Here is a 17943-nt window from a genome sequence, read left to right as displayed (position 1 = left end):
CCATGGCGAAGTCCAAACAACCCCAGGTTGAAGCTGAGCTGGGAGCTGTAGTGTAATTTTATTAAATCTTGCCTCCACTAATTATTTTCTATTCAATGGAGAGAGAAATGACCCCATCAGCTTAGTGAGTTTTAAAATTTGAAATGCCTGGAATTTTGCCCCTGCGCTAGGGTCTAAACCGTCCAGAGTAGGGCCCGACCACTGGTCTTTCCAATTGTGCCCATGTGATGCCACGGAAAGCCGGGCTTGCCCGCAAGCAAGTCAGCAATCTCTGAGCATGGGGGTCGAGGATAAAGAGGGTCTCCAGCATACCTGAAAGGGCCAAGCCCAGGAGGCCAGGGTGTTCCAGTCTCCAGTGTGTAAAAGTCAGAAACGGCATTCTGCTGTGATTTCTGGCGATGCTCAGGGCTGCTTCTGGCTCTGCACTCAGGAATTACTCCTGGAGATGCTCAGGGGACCATATGGGATGCCAGGGATTGAACCCGGGTCAGATGCATCTAAACTCCCTACCTGCTGTACTATCTTCAACCCCCAGATAAACCATTCTTGAGGTTGATGTTTGCAAGACAAAAATAGGTTCCGACTTGAGAATAACGGGGTCCCCTAAGTTCCAGCCCAGTCCCAATCATGCCTGACAACCCAACAGTTACTATGTGATTCAATTATACATGTCCACATCTTCGAGCTGCCAACCCCCCACCTGGCACAAATTTTTCTTTTGACAACCCATCAACTTTTCCTTGTGTTGCTGGGATTTGTGCTACGTAAACAGGAGACGTGTGGGACCTGGGCCTGAGACCATTAATGCCAAATAAATTATGCAGCTGAGGCTTGGCAAGACTTTTAGCCATGTTCTCAAGAGTTTCTTGCCCAGCTCTGGGTAAAATGCTTTAACATCTCACCGCAGAAGAGTGTGACCCTGTCAGTGGCCCCAGTTGGGGGCACGGCCAGGCTGCTTGAGTTCTGAAGCTCCGGTACCTAGGGCAGTCGCTGTGCCATAGTGCTGCCCAATCAGTGAGAGCCTGACTCAGTGAAAGATGATGACGCTATTTGTTCTTATTAAAACACATTTCTGGGGCTGAAGCGATAGCACAGCGGGTAGGGCGTTTGCCTTACATGCGGCCGACCCAGGTTTGATTCTTAGCATCCCATATGGTACCCCAAGAACTGCCAAGAGTAATTCCTGTGTGAGAGCCAGAAGTAAGCCCTGAGCATTGCTGGGTGTGAACCCCCCCAAAATAAAAAAAAACACATTGCTAGGTGTAATAGGACCACTGTCATCAAATCAAATTGTTGTTAACAGCATTAGAGTTGGCTGCTACAGTCCTTTCTAGTCTGTTGTTCTAGAACAAAGGAACATAGTAGAATCTTGTCATTTTTTCATTTGAGTTCTGATAGGCTGATCAGTGCCATCATAACTGCCTTTGGCATCATTTTGGGGGGCTTTTTGGGTCATGCCCAGCAATGCTCAGAGGTTATTTCTGGCTCTGTACTCAGGAATTACTCCTGATGCTGCTTGGGGGACCATATGGGATGCTGGGAATTGAACCCAGGTTGGCAGCGTGAAAGGCAAATGCTCTCCCTGCTGTGTTATCACTCTGGCCCTGTATCTTTCTCACAAGACAGAAAACGGGGCCCACAGCTGCTTTGGTCTAGGCAAAATGGTACCTGCAACCTCAGCCCCCTGGGGTGCGGGTTGCATTTCCCGGGTACCTTTCCTGGCTGCCCTTGTCGGTGTGAGGCCCAGCCTTCCGGCAACCTCAGCCACCTTGCACGGGATCCAGAATACGAAACATCAGCGTTGTGCTGCCTTGGGCCCTGGTGCTGATCCCTTCACAGTCCCCAGGACTCCGAGGCTGCTTCAAGCTTGCAGCTCCGACTCTCATGTTCTTGCATCTACAGCCCATCAACCACCAACTCTCCCTAAACACAAGCCTGGGCAGAGCCCCAGGAGAGAGGGGAAGAGGGGAGAGGACCCCTCACTCCCACGAGACACACCTTCCGAGTCCTTCAGGGCTGGGCCCCTCATGTGCCTCTGTGCTGGGGTGGGTGGGGGAAATGGAGAGGGGGTGGGGCATGGCCTGGGGGAAGGGCAGCGCTGTGAGCTCAGGACATTCTGACATCACCACAGAGCAGTGATGCGTCTGTCCCCTGGTGCTGACCCTGAGAAGAGGAGAGGCTAGCTCAGGGTAGCTGGCGGATATGAAAGCAGAAAAGGGATGTGAGACAAGTCCACACCTCATGCTTCAGGAGATAGTTGGGACTTCCTTCGAGGTAGGTGGTAGCTTTTGACCCCTCGGAGGCTCCTTTCTGAGACTGGCCCGGACAGTGCCACTGTTGAGTCCCCAGAGCCCTGTCGGCGACGGTCACGGTCTCAGTGATGGTGCAGTTCTCAGGTCAGTTCAGCAGCTGTGTTCCCTCGGTCCTCCTTTCCCAAGTGCCTTCTGGAGATTTCTCTTGTGTTTGCAGAACGGAGCGTGAACAAAGCCCGTCTGGGGACAGGTACGGGGCTGACTCCAACAAAGGCTCAGCAAAAGCCAGGAACAAGCCCGTGATACGAGGAAGGGCAGTTCACGTCCCCAACTCCCCCCACCCCCCAAGCCCTGGATGTGAGGAATGGCGGCTCACGTCCCCAACTCCCCTCCTGACGTGAGGAAGGGCAACTCATGTCCCCAACTTTCCTCTTGGAGGTTCTCTGCTGATACGTCATCACAGGCACTTGTTTCTTTCTCTTTGGAATGACCTTGGGTCCCCTCCATCTGACACTTATTATTTGGCTTCAAGATGAGGATTTCTTCACAGGCAGACAGAAAGTACTTTATTCTGAAGTGGAAAACCCAGAACAGATTTTCCTCCCCGATGCATGGAGTGGTGATTGGGGATCATGCAGTGACATGGCAGGGCTGGGGGTCAGACCTGGCACAGCCACTCCCAAGCCCTTTCCCCATCTCCCAGTTTCAGATGCCCCACATGCGCTGTCCTTGGAGGCTCCTTGAGGCCACGTTACCTCCCCCTTGCTCAGAGGACCTTCAAAAGTGTGGCGAAAAGCTACAGGGGCAGAGCGAGCCCAGGTCACCCGCAGCTGCAAGCCAGGGACAGGTTCTCACTGTTGAACTCATCAGCAAGACCTTCTCATCGGGACCCTGTTTACCGAGTCCTAGGCATGCGGTCGGCAAAGCACTGCTCATGTGTGGCAAACCTGGGACTCCAAATTGGGTCTGCTCTCGGTTGTGTTTCTCAGAGAAACACACCTCTGAATGGAATCACGCGAGGAAAAGAGCATGATGGTCTCTGTCTCCACCTCCAAGGGAGGAAGGACGGAGAGATGGGGTGACAGACGGTCCCCAGACGGCAGGCTCAGCTCTATTTCCGTGTCAGAGAAACCACAGCGACTCTCGCTGCAATAAAACAAGCTTCCGCTCACTTTTAAGGTAAACTGTTTGTTAAAGATTCATTAAAACGAATTCCATCAACTGTTCCAAAAGCTATTAGAGCTAAATATTTAAACTAAATCTTAAGGGCCAAAGGGAGTCTTTGCGGTTTAATGCAGAAATAAATACCACCTGACCTACCGCTTGCCTTCATTAGTTTGTTTCAGCTCTGGTGCCTCTAATGAAATTTCATTAAAATGGATTTGGGTACTTAAAGGTACAGTATATGCAGAGAGATGGGGCTTCGGCAGACCCGTCACTGAGAAATCAAAGGCTGAGTCCATCCATTTCAGGAATTTAATTTACTGCCGGTGGCCTAATTCTGAAGAACCAATATCATTGAGAGCCTGTGACAGTGGAACGGAGTGTCTGTAATTCGGCTGGCGAGAGCAGACACCCATGCAAACAAATGCTGAAGACCTGTCTGGAAAATGGAAGCAGGAGCAGACTTGCTCTCTTGTGCCCTTCACTTCACTCTGCAAGGCCCTGAAAACAGATCTGACGGGGGCCCGAACAATAGTATCTGTGCCCCATCAGTGAAGTTAAATTCAGGGTGCAAATGAGCAGCGTCTCGTGTCCAGGCTTAGAGACCCAGAAGCCTGGAAGCTGAGAAGCACTGACATCACGTGGACACGGAAGAACCATTTACTTCATACAAACATCGTCATCTATTTCATACAAACATCCCCAGCACGCAGCTAGCTTACAGTTCGCCCTATACCCGCACCTGCCGGGAAGGATGAAAAGAAGCTGCCAGCATGGAAGGGAAGCAGAGACCCAGAATGTGCCTTGGGCTAAGTTCACACGTGGGGGAAGCTCCACTGTGCGTTTATGAAATGAATAATACCATGTACCAAGGACCATGCTGGGCACAGGGACCAGCATGGAGGAAAGGGTAAGCCTGGCTTCTGGGCACAAGATGGGCCCCTCAAACATCACATGAGGATTTTTATTAGAGCCGTAAAGGAACAGCATAGGGAACCAGGAGGGAATGACCAGACTACTTGAGGAACTACAGAGTTGGGAGTTTTGCTGCAGGAAGCAGCTGACAACCTGAGAAAGAAAGAGCCGGATATGATGGCAGAGGGGAGAGGCAACGACCTGGTTGGGGGATGAACCCAGGCCCCTGCAGGCAGAGGGGCAGGGTGGTGACACTCTGGTGTCTGCAAGAGGATGGAGGAGAACTGTGTGGTCGGAGCAAAGTGATGCAGAAGCCAGGGGTGGGGGTACTTCGTAAAGACAGGAAGTAGTGTGTGCTTGAAGGAGCAGGAAGGTACAGAAGAGTTTTCCTAGGGAGGCTTCCAAGGGCAGGTGTGAGTAGAGAGGTGCATTCTGAATGGCAGGTGGAAACGGGAAGACGGCTGAGACTACTGCACACACCTGGCCGGGCAGTGGGGCTCGGAGCTGAGAGGGCAGAAGCAACGACGGCCATGCGCTAGGCTGAGAAGGGTGTTTAGGAATCAAAGGCCGGACAAGGGCGAAGAAAGGATTGTGGAATAATGGACACCCAGGTGGGTTCGAGATGGACCGTCATGAAGGGTGGAGAGAACGAAAGAGGGCCCGGGAGAGGGAGATCTTGAGAGGAGGGTGATGGGTGTGGAAGCCATGAGAGTTTGTGAGCTGCGCTGTTAAATGGAGCTGTCTCGCAAGTGTGTGCACAAGGGAGGCTCTGCAGTGAAGGCTGCACGGAGGAAGAAAATCCTTGTGGATGCCATTGGCCTCCGAGTGGATTCCCACGCGAGGCACAGAGGAACCAGCGCACGTGGACATGTAGGGTGAACAGCAAGGGCGGCTCAGAGACGCCTGGGCACCAGCAACGGGCAGAGAGGGGGTGCCTCAGAGAGAGAGAGATGGGCTGAGGGTCTCAGGGCAGGGCCCATGCTGGGCCGGTCTGAGCACTGCCAGGACTAGCCTCTGAGCACTGCTGAGTGTGGCTCAATCCTCACCCCCTCCAAGAATTAGGAGGAAAATGAGGAAAACCAGGGCACTGGGGAAAAGGATGTCCTGGATGAGGTGGAGATTGGGCCAGGGGGCAGCCAAGTCTGTTTCCTGTTCTTCCTGGACATGCACCCACCCCTCGGGTCCCAGCCTCCTTCGTGGTTCTAAACGTTCCCGTGACAGAAATCTTGCAGACAGGAACCCCTCATCCTTCCTCTGAGGGCCCCACATATGCTAAGACCTGCCACCAGCCTGTGACCAGAATAGACCCATCCTTTTTACTCTGCCTTCAAGGCCAGTGACCCCCACCCTAGGCAGGTGAGGATACTCGTGGGCGATGGCAGAACTAGAACAGGACAAACTGCAGCATCGGCACAGGACCCACGGACTACATGCGGTCAGGGTGTGTGTCCACTAGGCGCCTGCAGAGGCTGTGGCGGCCTCTTGCAGGTTTAGTGTGTGTGGTGGGTGGGCAGCCCCCTCCACCCTCTCCCAAGACCCAGGGACTGACCCTGCGGACACTCTCCCGAGTCGAGGGGCACTGGGAGGATAAACCAGAGATTCAGCGCTGGAGAAGGCGCAGGGAGCTCCAGAAACTCAGTGGAGCTGTGCCTTGTGGTGGCCTCCAGGGCGTGGCACTGTCCCTGCATCTCCTTCCTCTGTCCCGGCACCCACTGGCCTCACCATGTGGGGGCAGACAAGCCTGGGGCTGGTGGGACACAGAGCGGCTGGCTGGAGGCGGCTGGGATGCCAGGCAGGGGCTGTGGTGGGAGTGTTCCTCTGAGCACACCTTGTGTGGCCCCGTGGCAGGGGCTGGGGCAAGGGCATTTCCCGCCGTGGCTGGCACGCCTCAGCTCTCATCATACCTGTCTCCCATGCCAGAGTCCTGGGGGCGGGGGGGGGGGGCGGGTAGGACAGGGAATAAGAGTAAGCCTCGAGGGATCACTAAGTCAATGATGGTTGGAGGGATCATTCGGGTGGGAGGGAGATGTGTGCTGAAAAGTAGATAAAGGACCAAACGTGATAACCTCTCAGTATCTGTATTGCAAAGTATAATGCCCCAAAGTAGAGAGAGAGTATGGGGGAAATTGCCTGCCATGGAGGTGGGGGGTTATGTTTGGGGGGGTATACTGGGGACATTGGTGGTGGGGAATGTGCCCTGGTGGAGGGATGGGTGTTCGATCACTGTATGACTGAAACTCAAACATGAAAGCTTTGTTACTATCTCATGGTGATTTAAAAAAAAAAGTCTTGTAGTAAGGGACTTCAGACTCAGAGTTCTCTCCATGTGCCACCTGGGACCCCCTGAGTGAGCTGCTGGAACCAAGGTGGGTCACTGTGGCAGTGAGGGCCCAGTATCCTCCTCTCTAGGTCTGTGGGTTCAGGCAGGTTCTTGTAGATGGGGATGGAATGAGGAGGGCCAAGCTCCGTGTAGGAGAGGGAGGAGTGCTGGGTTTGGTCACCGTGCTCCCTGCCCTGCTCCTTCCCAGGGAGAGGGCTGCTCTCCATGTAAGTCGTAACTCAGTCCCCTCTCGTTTAACTGCTGCCACAGGCATTGATTTCCACTTCTACGTGATTGATTTTTGCTTCCGGTCCCATTTGGGCCTTTGTTTTTGGACAGACCACCCACAATGGGTGTCTAAGCACTGGTCTCGGAGAGGGTCCAGGGCCTCAGGAAAGGAGACCTCAATGCTGACCTCGAGTGGGGAGGCCCTGGTGGACGAAGGAGCCCATGTCCCAGCGGAGTTTTCGCTTGGCCTTGTCATTTGCCACCCTAACTGGACACCCGGGGGTTCAGGCAAGAAATAACTGAGCAGTTGCAGTGAGTGCTGGAGGATGGAGGGTCATTTCCAGAACCTGACCGTGGGCCTTGAGGCGCTCAGTGGGGCTGCAAGAATTTCCTGACTCACAGACAGATTGACGCATCCACTCGTAACCTCGGTAAGGGAGGGCTCTGTGCTCGCTTACTTCCAGAGAGCACCGACGACACCCATGGCCTGGCTTAGGCGGCCACAGAACAGCGTGAGGAGCCGAGGCACTGGCCTTGCAGGGGGCAGACCCTGTGTCTGTCCCTGGCACTACAGGGTCCCCCAAGCACCGCGGAACTGACTCACAAGCACGGAGCATCCCCCAGCACCGTGAGATGTGATCCAGATTCTGCCTCCCCAGCCCCATAAAGAACCCCAAGGCAGTGCCACAGAAATGCAGCCCCATCTCCTGCCCCTGTCAACTGCCGAGCTTGCCAGGGTCAGAATTTAGCTTCAGGGCCATATGGTCTTTTTTTTTTTTTTTTTGGTACCGTTTGAAACATCTCTCTCCAGATGCGAGGCTCCAGCAGGGCTTTTGCACGGGCACCAGAAGAGGGTGGCAGAGAAACAAAGGCCCGGAGCCCAGCGATTCTGGGGTCCAGGGGTGGGCTCAGGTGGGGGAGAGGGGCTGCTTCCATGCCTGGCTGTGAAACTCGGGACACTGGTAGACCCTGTGATAGCCCGTCCCTGTCCATAATGACTTATCGATTTCTTGTCTGGTGCGTGCAAAAGGTCGAAAAAGCCAATAAGTGATTTCAGGACAGTAAGAGAGATGGGCCCTGGGGACATGGGCGTCGAAGGGCGCCACTGCCAGGCCTCAGAGCTCACGGGTCCCCTGCTGAGCAGGGCCTGTGACACAGCGCCCCCTGCAGCTGGTAAAGGTAGGAAGGACGATCCAGGGCTAGTTTCCTTCTTTCCTTCCTTCCTTCCTTCCTTCCTTCCTTCCTTCCTTCCTTCTTTCCTTTTTTTTTTTTTTTGCTCTTTGGGTCATACCTGGCAATGCACAGGGGTTACTCCTGGCTCTGCACTCAGGAATTACTCCTGGCGGTGCTTGGGGGAACGCTATGGGATGCTGGGAATTGAATCTGGATTGATCGCGTGCAAGGCAAATGCCCTACCCTCTGTGCTATGGTTCCAGCCCCAGGCAGTTTCGTTTCTATCCTTCTGAAGACAAGGCACGTGCAACATCTCCTCCAGAAAATCATGGCTTTCTTTGGTGTCCAGCCTATGGCTGGTGCTCAGACACCAGCTGGCGGTGAAGATGCCCATGGTGTGCTGTGGGTGGAGGCTGGGTGAGTGGGTGCGCCAGGGACCTAACTGGTAAAATACCGAACACAGGAGTCTGGGACAAGTCCAGATTCGGGCCCCAGAGTGCCGTCATAGTGGCACTTTGACTTGCCTTACAGTTGCCCCTCTGTTTACAGCCCGGGGCTCTCATTCATTCATGAAGGGGACATTAGACGCCATTCCTTCTATCTAATGCCTTTAGAAACACTTTGAACAAAGTCAGGGGCAAAACACTGGAAAAATCATGAGACCAGAAGGACTTCCCTGCTCCTCCCCATGCACTCCACAGTCTATTCAAAGGTCCTGGGGTGCAGCATAAAAACAAGTGAATACACCCAGGGGATGGGGTCCCCACAGTCCCCTCACTTCCTTCTGGGATCCATGACTCAGGTTTTTCCACCACAGTGCCCTGAGGTGTTTTAGCTCCACCCCCCTAACCCCCCCGCCCCCCAATTTCTAGACTCCCGTGTCAAAAGGCAATGTGGCCTCAACGTACTTGGAGCTCGTGGCTTCTGTGGCTCAGTTCCCCAGAGAGGTGCCCGTGGCATCCCACAGGATGACCTGGGTGATGCTAGGCTGCTACAGGAGTCCCCTGAAGTTCCCTGGGGCCCTGGTTGGTGGGAGAAGCCTCAGAAAACGAATCCCAGGGAGCCCCAAAGGACAGCCCACGCCTGGGGGGCAGAAACAGATGGAAGCTGGGAAATGGCAATTTGGTCACGCCAGGTATGCAAAAATAAGTCACACCCAGAGAGGGGTCACAGGAGGTGGTGAAGGGCTGGTGAGGGCCAGTCCCTACTGGGCCAGGCCTCCTCAGCCAGAGAAATGTGCCAGCATGTGGGGGCACTTAGCGCTAAGGAGTTGTTCTGCCCCAGTGAGAGAGAGAACCCAAAGTCTTATCTGCAGCTTCACCCCTTGAAGGTGAACACAGTGCAGGTGATAGATACCGGGCAGTACATTCCAACCCCCAACCTGAAGACCAGGCACCAAACCATGTTCAAACTCGAGGCCTGGAGGCCCATGCCCAGATGCCTCTCTCTGAAGAACACCTGAGAAGGAAGCGGGATGCATCTGTTTCAGACCCAAGCCGTGGTGGTGTGTGGTCAGGAAGCCAAGTCCTGAATCCAGAACTGCAGGCAGCGGCAGGAAGCCCCCTAACATAGCAGTTAGGGGCAGGACCCGGGCTTCAGCGTTCCATATCACCAACCCAGGCTACTTCACAGACACCCAAAAGGGCACCTGGAAGTGAGGGGAGCAGAGTTGTTCGAGGATTCAAGAGAATTAAGAATTGATATTAGTAAAAGGTGAAAGATTGATGTGATCTGAAGAGAAATCAGAGTATGAAGTCATGAACTTTGCTTATAAATGGATAGACATGGATAGTATCATGCTCAGTGAAAATGAGTCAGAAAGAGAGGGACAGACATAGAAGGACTGCACTCATTCGTGGAGTATAAAACATGAGTCTGACTCTCAAGGACAGTAGATACACGGGACAGATAGATTGCTCCATGGCTGGAAGTCTGCCTCATGAGCAAATGGGAGAAGGCAGCTGGAATAGAGAAGAGATCACCAAGAAAATGATGGCTTGAGGAACCAGTCGGGATGGGAGATGTGTGCAGAAAGTAGATAAAGGACCAAAAATGATAACCTCTCAGTGTCTGTACTGCAAACCATAATGCCCAAAAGTAGAGAGAGAGTATGGGGAATATTGTCTGCCATGGAGGCAGGGGGAGGGCGGGAAAGGGGGCGGGGTATACCAGGACATTGGTGGTGGGGAATGTGCACTGGTGGAGGGATGGGTGTTTGATCATTGTGTGATTGTAACCCAAACAGGAAAGCTTTTAACTATCTCACGGGGATTCAATAAAATTTAAAAAAGAAAAAGAATTGATATTAGTTTGGGGGAAGATCAGTGAATTCCTTCATGTTTGCCAGAGACACGGATGGGATGCCTCGCGTGTCTGCATGCTTGTCCCCATCCTCTGGCCCCAGGCAGACTCACAGGGTCAGTCTTGGGGGTCCCGCCACCCAGACCTCTATCCATCGGGCATCACACACCAGAGCTGCGGCAAGTCACACTGAAGACATGACTTGCGAGTCTATTGTACCAATCTGCCTGTAGCTGATATTCAAACGAAGGAATTTCTACCCAAGGATGAATGAATCGAAATGAGAGCGAATATCCTCGTTCCATCACGTGGTGACATTTAAACAATAGGCGCGTTTTAAAAGGTCTGAATTTTAAAAATATCTTTAATTCATTCAAAAGAACGTGTCCTCCAATGATCTCAGATCAATGAGGAATGGCCTTAGTTCAGACCCGCGGGAGAGGTCAGAGAGATTTTTGGGAAAGGAAGGGGGGGAGTAAGGAGGATGAAGAGGGGACAAGGAGGGGGATGGTAGAGTGGACCCTTGAGGAGGGGGTTCTGCGGGTGGGGTGGGGAGAGGCTGGGGCGTGTGCTGGGAAGGATGTAGGCAGGGGCAGCTGGTAGCCAGGGGCAGGAGCCCGGCCTGAGGCTGCTCAGGAAAATCTCCTGGATGCTGTCCTGAGGGCTGGAGCAACCCGTGACACGTGTGCTGGAGATCTTCTTGCTTCCCACCAGCCTTCCCAGCGAGGAAGCTCACAAGGACCCAGAGAGAGGGGGCCGCTGGGCCTTGGGAGGAAGGAGGAGCATGTGGGGTGCAGGTTGACTGGGTGCACAGGCAGGCTTCTTAGGGTGCTCAGCAGGGTGGGGGGCTGTGTGGCGCAGAGAGCAGAAGATGGAGGAGCCAGAGCTGGTTCCAGAAAAGATGACCATTTGGGACCTTCTTTCCTTTCCTGTGCCCTGGAGGACCTTGAGGGGGTCTCTGAGTACGTGAGACAGAGGCAGAGACTGTGGTCAGCTCGTGTAGGTGGCAGCTGGCCTCCGGCACAGTGCAGGCACCTGGGAAGAGGCTGCATGTGAGACAAGAACAACCTCAACCTCCGGGGGGCACTCCCAAGGCAGGAAGGGGGCATGCAGGAAGGAGAGGCAACAGCCCAGAGGGCAGGGGCCCTGGGCCTGGAAGTCTTGCAAGACTTCTTCTTTTGGCAATTTAGGAGTTTAAAGTTTGTAAGAGAGTCAAGCCACCAGACAGCTGTGGATGTGGAGGTCTCAGAAAGATGGGGCTGGAAGTAGGAAGCAAGATCACTTCCGCCTTGCAAATGTTAGGGGGTGACACAGCCCCCTATGGCTGTGTGCATGGCGTCCAGGTGGAAGGGATCTCGAGTCACCCTTCCATCTTGAACTTCACACCTTTATTTAAATTTTTTTTTTCTTTTTGGGTCACACCTGGAGATGCACAGGGGTTACTCCTGGCTCATGCACTCCTGGCGGTGCTCGGGGGACCATATGGGATGGTGGGAATTGAACCCGGCTTGGTTGTGTGCAAGACAAACGCCCTCCCCACTGTACTATGGCTCCAGCCCTGAATTTCACACCTTTAAAGCTGCTGTGTACATCCTAGGCCACAAACTCCAGAGCAACGCGCGTGATTAGACTCGAACACAGAGGATTTGGAAAAGACCACCTCACATTAACTTTGAGATCAGCAATTCCTACTAAGAAATTAAAACCAACCCATACATGGAGGATTGCTGACCTTCATTTTTTACTTAATGATAATGATCTTTGAAGAAAATAAACAACAACAACTAAAATCTTTGAGGGGCAAATACTTTCTGTAAATGTAAACATGCACACCTACTTCATAATTAAGCAGGATAAACTTTTAGGCACCAGCTTTTAAAAATCATTAAAGTGGGGCTGGAGAGATAGCACAGCGGGTAGGGTGTTTGCTTTGCATGCGGCCAATCCAGGTTCGATTCCCAGCATCCCATATGGTCCCCTGAGCACCGCCAGGAGTAACTCCTGAGTGCAGAGCCAGGAGTAATTCCTGTGCATTGCCAGGTGTGACCCAAAAAGCAAAATAAATAAATAAATAAATAAAAGTCATTAAAGAATGAAGCCAAGATAAAGGTAACAGGAGCAACAAAAACCAGTATGATGCCATAAGCAATTCATAAGCAGACAGACCGGGGCAGAGCCTCTGGCTGGGAAACAACACGTTCCTTACTAAGCCAAGGCTTGAACGCGCATCTTCCTGTGCTAGCCTGGCCATGATGCTAGTTCTGTCCACGGGCTCCAGGGCATGTCCCTGCTACTTTGTACATCTCAAGCTGCTGCGTGTGGAAAGCCAGCACTGATGTGGAATCGAGGATTTCAAATCATCTCTAAACCAGTGCAGCCCTCACTGTTCTTACTGGCTTCCCCAGAGCATCTTCCATGCGATCTGGTTCATCTCAACATGACTTTGTCAGTTAACTTCCCTTTAGCTTGACAGGCAAATGTCATAGAGTTGACAGGCACAGTTGCTTGGGAGAAAGACAGCAGGAAGGAGATGCTGGCCAGCCAGCCAAGGGCAAGGGTAGAAGAGAAACCAGGAGAAAGGGAACTAAAAAATGCAGGGCACAGTGGCTGCTGCTGCTGCTGCTAATACAGACTATGTAGAGCAGCCAGAGGATGGTGGGGAGGACGATGAGGAAATGAATTCCTGGACCCAGATGCCCCATTGCCTATGAACAACATGGCAGAAGTAGAATTTTCCAACCCAGTGGCATGTAAACCTGTTACCGAGCTGACAGGGAAGGGGCTGATGGAGTGATATCCCAGGTCTCCAGGGAGGATGGGAGGGTTCTTTGAGGCCAGGGTTGAGAAAGTTACAGACTGGGAGACGTGAAACAGGAGGACGGTCTCATGGAACCCAGGAGTGCCTAAGCTCAGCAGATGGAGATCCAATAACTGCCTTATTGTCTTCATTTGCCGGAGACTCTGGGTGAGTCAGGGTAGCTCACCAAGTTCAGATCACTGAGCCCCAAACATCTTAGTAAGTCTCTGAGCTGTGAGACCCGGTGGATATATGAGGAACTCACTGCTGAAGGTCATGCGGCCACAGACGAGCTGGGAGGTCTCAAGGGCACGCTGCTCTGCTCCTGTTTTTCGTCTCCCGACTTAGTCTAGGTCCTCTAAGTCCAGAGTTTTTTGTACGTTGGCAAATAGTATGAAGAGCCTCTCAGACGCGACTTTGCTCTCAGCTTCATTAGCATTCGAGCGTCCAGCATGAGGGAAGCGTAATCTCATGCTTCCTCTGCTTGAAACAGGCTCGGAGGAACCTATTATTGGGAAGCAACACTCTGGAATGTAAGTCGGGAAACGCGCATGCTACAAGGGGAAAAGGATAGCAGTGGCGAGAGGCACAGGGATGGAGGTCAGTTAGAGGGACAGAGAAGTGAGGGGGGAAGAAATACAGGTCAGTTAGGGGCATAGAGACAGGAGAGACAGAGATACAGGTAAGTTCCGGTCAATTACAGCTGTCTGGGGCTCACCTGTAGGGGCAGGATAATGAGCTTTAACACACGCAAGGTCATCGTGGAGAAGAGAGATTAGACTGCTTCAACAGAACCAGCAAAGGCAGGTCAAGAGATATCTGATTCAAGTAAGGATAGGTTCTGAGAAAAACACAAGAACCACACTAAGATGGAATGCTGTGCCTCGTCAGGCAGGGGATGCAATGGCTACAAGATATTCCAGTGGGAGGAAATGACCCTTTGCCCGACACCATCCTTCTTTCAGTAAAATCCTGATTTCCCTTCCCATTTTTAAAAAAAAATTTATTTATTTAGTTGCTTTTTTGGGTCACACCTGGACAGGGGTTACTTCTGGCTATGCACTCAGGAATTACTCCTGGCGGTGCTTGGGGGACCATATGGGATGCTGAGAATTGAACCCAGGTCGGCCGCATGCAAGAAAAACGCCCTACCCACTGCGCCATGGTTCTAGCTCTCCTGATTCCCTTCTTCCATGGGGTGTGAGCAGAGCTCAGGGCCACCATCCCTCCCCATCCTCCCATGCGGATCAGGCAGGGGCAGTTGAATGTCTTAGTTCTTGGTCCAGGGATGAGAACAGAAGTCTGGTGACTTCCGCATCACCGGAAGTCATGACATCAGTTCCTCTCACTCACCTCATCCTCGCGGGAGAGGTGAGAGTTCGAGGAATCTGCCACGGGGGTCAGGATAGCACCTGACCTAAAGGAAAGCAGCAAGACGGGTCCTGGAACACTTGCTGGTCCCAGGCCACCTGCCTGGCCAGGTACAGCTCCACAGAAGGAAAAGACAGATCTGCCAGTGTGATTTGCACCAAATGTCAATGTTCTTCTTTTGGGGTCATACCCAGCAATGCTCAGAGGTTACTCCTGCCCCTTTACTCAGGAATTACTCCTGGCAGTGCCTGGGAGACCATATGGGATGCCGAGGGTTGAACCTGGGTTATCCACGTGCAATGGCCTCACTGTGCTATCACTCTGGCTCCATATTGCCTATTTTTAATTCTCCCTGAATGACTCAGCCTATGTCCTGATCAATGGCACTCTTTCTTAGAGATGCTGAATAGATACAGGCATTATGTAACGTTTATAAGTCTATGTTCTCTCCTCTAAATTTCTCTGCCCTCCTTCTTCTGAAACCAATTTCCCCAAAAATCCCCCACCATAGTCAGACTAAAGCATCCCCTTCTGTCAGTGACCTTGTTTATTGTACCAAGATTCAAACAGGCTAAGATTGTTGATTTCCTGTTTCTCCTTGATCCCTCCATCAACCCTGTTCCTACAGTTGATTTTCTTTTCTTTCGCAGAACATCCTCTGCTATGCTGTGGATGATAAAGAATTTTAAAGTTGCATTTGTGGTTATCTAAACTTAAAGCCTGGCTGACAATAAAGTGATGCGTTATTTAGCCCAAGCATTGGAGCAATCTGCCAGGATGACTTGCTCCCCTCAGGGGGAGAAAGCAGACGTCTCATTCTCACTGGGGCTGAACTTTCAGAGCCTAAGACGACGTTTCAGCTCATAATGCAACAGGAATCAAATATGGTTTCATACTGGTCAACACCCCCAGAGAGAAGAACATTCTGATTCAGTGAGCATGTTTTTCTCCAAGCAAAATAAAGTTGTTGAGCAGAGGAAAGAAGATCTGCTGTCTGTGCCTGGAACTTCAGAGAAACAAAATGACAGATGGTCTCATATTCTGTCTCAAAAGGTGCCATGTTTATTTTTATTTCCATTTTTTCTTCCAGGATGTCCTTACCTCTTCATTCATGCAAATACTGTAAACTCTTCAAGAGTTTGCTTGACAGTTTTCTGCCCTTAATTCATCCAGCAAACATGCAGATTAAAATTTAAAAAAAAATAAGAAGACCAAGAATTGTTCCTTATCACATTCTGACCAGTACAAGCTATTTTCTTCTCTAAGGAATTCTTCTCTCTCTGAGTTTATAACAGAACAGGTGTTTAATGGATTTGAAGTATTAATAATGAAAAGATATGGATCAGGCCTGTTTGTAGTGGCAAGAAAACTGTCAATGAAGAACAATAAAAATCCTAAGGTTTTCTCAGAAAAGGACTTTCAAGAAGGAAAAACTATTTTTTTTTTTTTTTTACGTTTTAACTTAGAGATTCACTGGTAGCTGCACGTGTGATACTGAGCATGGTGTCCTCATTCAATGTCCCAAGTACATACTTGCAAAGGTATTAAGAACAGATCTATCTCAGTATTGCAAACTTGTGGGTCAATCACGCACCTCAAGACAGCTTCCCAAGCCCATCCTCTGAATCTCCTCTCTGGACACACATTTGAAGTGACCTTCAGCTCTGGAGTCTGAGCTCCATTAAGTTCCTGTCAACACCTTTGCCTTTTTCATAGAAATAAGAAGAGATGACTTTTTCTGAAATCTACTACCAACATCGAAAAACAACAACAAAACTTGGACGGAAACTCTACCACTGAGCCTCCAAAAGCAGTTTCCCTGTAATGCACGTAGGCAGAGAAGACGGAGCAGAGCAAAGGCATCTGCGGGAGGGTGTCATCAGGGGAAGGCGAGGGTGTCTACTTCTGAGTCCATGAACCACCCATTTGGGACAATCAGTTCACTTACAGCACGTTTTCTTCAGATCAGGCAGTCTGTTTAGCAGAGCTGCCTTTTACTGGGTGAGTTTAATGGGGCCCTTGGAAGAGGCTAAGCTGAAACTTAGTAGGGATACTGGAATGCGAATTTCCAGCCAAACCAGAGAGGCACCCACCAATATTTCTCACAAGGGACTTCCCTTAGCATGCAGAATACTCAGGAAAGGTCTAGAATGCTTCTCCATGCTTAATTCGGCCATTCTCAGATTCAGCTCAAACATCCGCCGTTCTACAAATGAGGACTCTCTTTAAGGAGTCGAGGAACTGACTATAAAGTAAGTTTTATTAACTTAAAGTCACCGATGCTTCTGGGAGACAAAAGGGCCTTGGGGAACCCTAAAAATAGACTCTCCCTCCAGAGCAAGGGGATTAAGTATTCCTTCCCTCCTCTGGCTGAGGAAAGACAATCTTTCCCTCAGGCAAGAGGGCACCACTCCTGTGGGTAGCAGGTCCTTGGGAATGAGGGGTTAGGGCTTTGGCTCCCTCCCTCCAAAGTGCTTTTCCTGTGGGCCTGGGAGGGGGAGCCCAGGTCTTCTGACCCTTGAAGGGTACCGTCTGCCCCTGCCCCTTTCCCTTCCAACCGCTGCTCCCCGATGCTCTCTGCCTGTGTGTTCACCCCAACCAAGCGAGGGCCCCGCTTAGGACAACCACCCACCCGGGCTGCTCTGCTCTGACAGCATCCGGGTCCCCATTTCTGGGAGCGCTGTCATCCTCCCCTGCCCCCCAGAGAGCCCCGTTACATACCGACCCTGACTACACAGTCTCTGGAGCTGAGCTGAGGGAACAAAATTTCTTGCTGTGGCATTTTTTTTCTCCTTAGAGTTCTCCTGTGAAATCTCTCATGGGTGAAGAGGCCTTTGAGGAGCAGGATACAAATGCCTGCTGGGGGGTGTGCGGGTGGGAACGGGCAGCCTTGACCTCATTTCCGTCTCTTCACAACTCCCCGCTGCCCCTGGGGCGGTCGCATTCAATTTTTACACACACTCTCAGTTCATTAAGTTTCTGTCTAGTGGACAATCTAGAGATGGCAGAAAAACTGTTTATTTCCACCTCTGTAAGACAGCTGAAGGGAAACATCTTCAGTGGGGCTCTGTGTATCCCAAAGTCCCAGGGCTGACTGGACACAGAGCACCAGGAGTTGACCCCTTCCTGGAGTTTCTGCAGCCATTCTGGTTTGCTCTGTCCTTTGGGAATGGGACATATGCCCTCTACACCTAAGATGTGTCTTCTTCCAGCCAGATGCCGCGGCCCCAGGCTGGTGTGGACCAGGCACCCGGTGCTCACGCCAACCTTACCTTTTTGTAGAGACTCCTCAGATCTCGGTACTGCCACATGCTGTTGAGGACCTGAGATGCAGCCTTGACCACTTTTGGAGAGTGTCTGGTTGTGGGGGGGAAAGACAGACAAGTCAGGTGGTGAGCAGGCTTCTGACACATGCTGGTAGC

The 17943-nt window shown here is 51.7% G+C and overlaps 1 protein-coding gene across 8 annotated transcripts in view; it reads right to left on the bottom strand.

Moving 5' to 3' along the window:
• The window catches only part of CTNND2 (catenin delta 2), a 958285-nt gene that overhangs the window by 21071 nt on the left and 919271 nt on the right, over nt 1-17943 (bottom strand). For all 8 annotated transcript variants that reach the window (XM_056109040.1, XM_056109043.1, XM_056109042.1 and 5 more), the window contains one exon: nt 17794-17878. In XM_056109040.1, coding sequence (XP_055965015.1) covers nt 17794-17878 — 85 coding nt within the window. The remainder of the gene's footprint in view (nt 1-17793; nt 17879-17943) is intronic.

This window comes from Sorex fumeus, unplaced genomic scaffold (assembly GCF_029834395.1).
Source record: "Sorex fumeus unplaced genomic scaffold, SorFum_2.1 ptg000264l, whole genome shotgun sequence".
In the NCBI taxonomy this organism is placed as follows: domain Eukaryota; kingdom Metazoa; phylum Chordata; class Mammalia; order Eulipotyphla; family Soricidae; genus Sorex; species Sorex fumeus.
The sequence above is the reverse complement of the archived record's forward strand: the minus strand, read 5'-3'. Positions and strand labels throughout refer to the sequence as shown.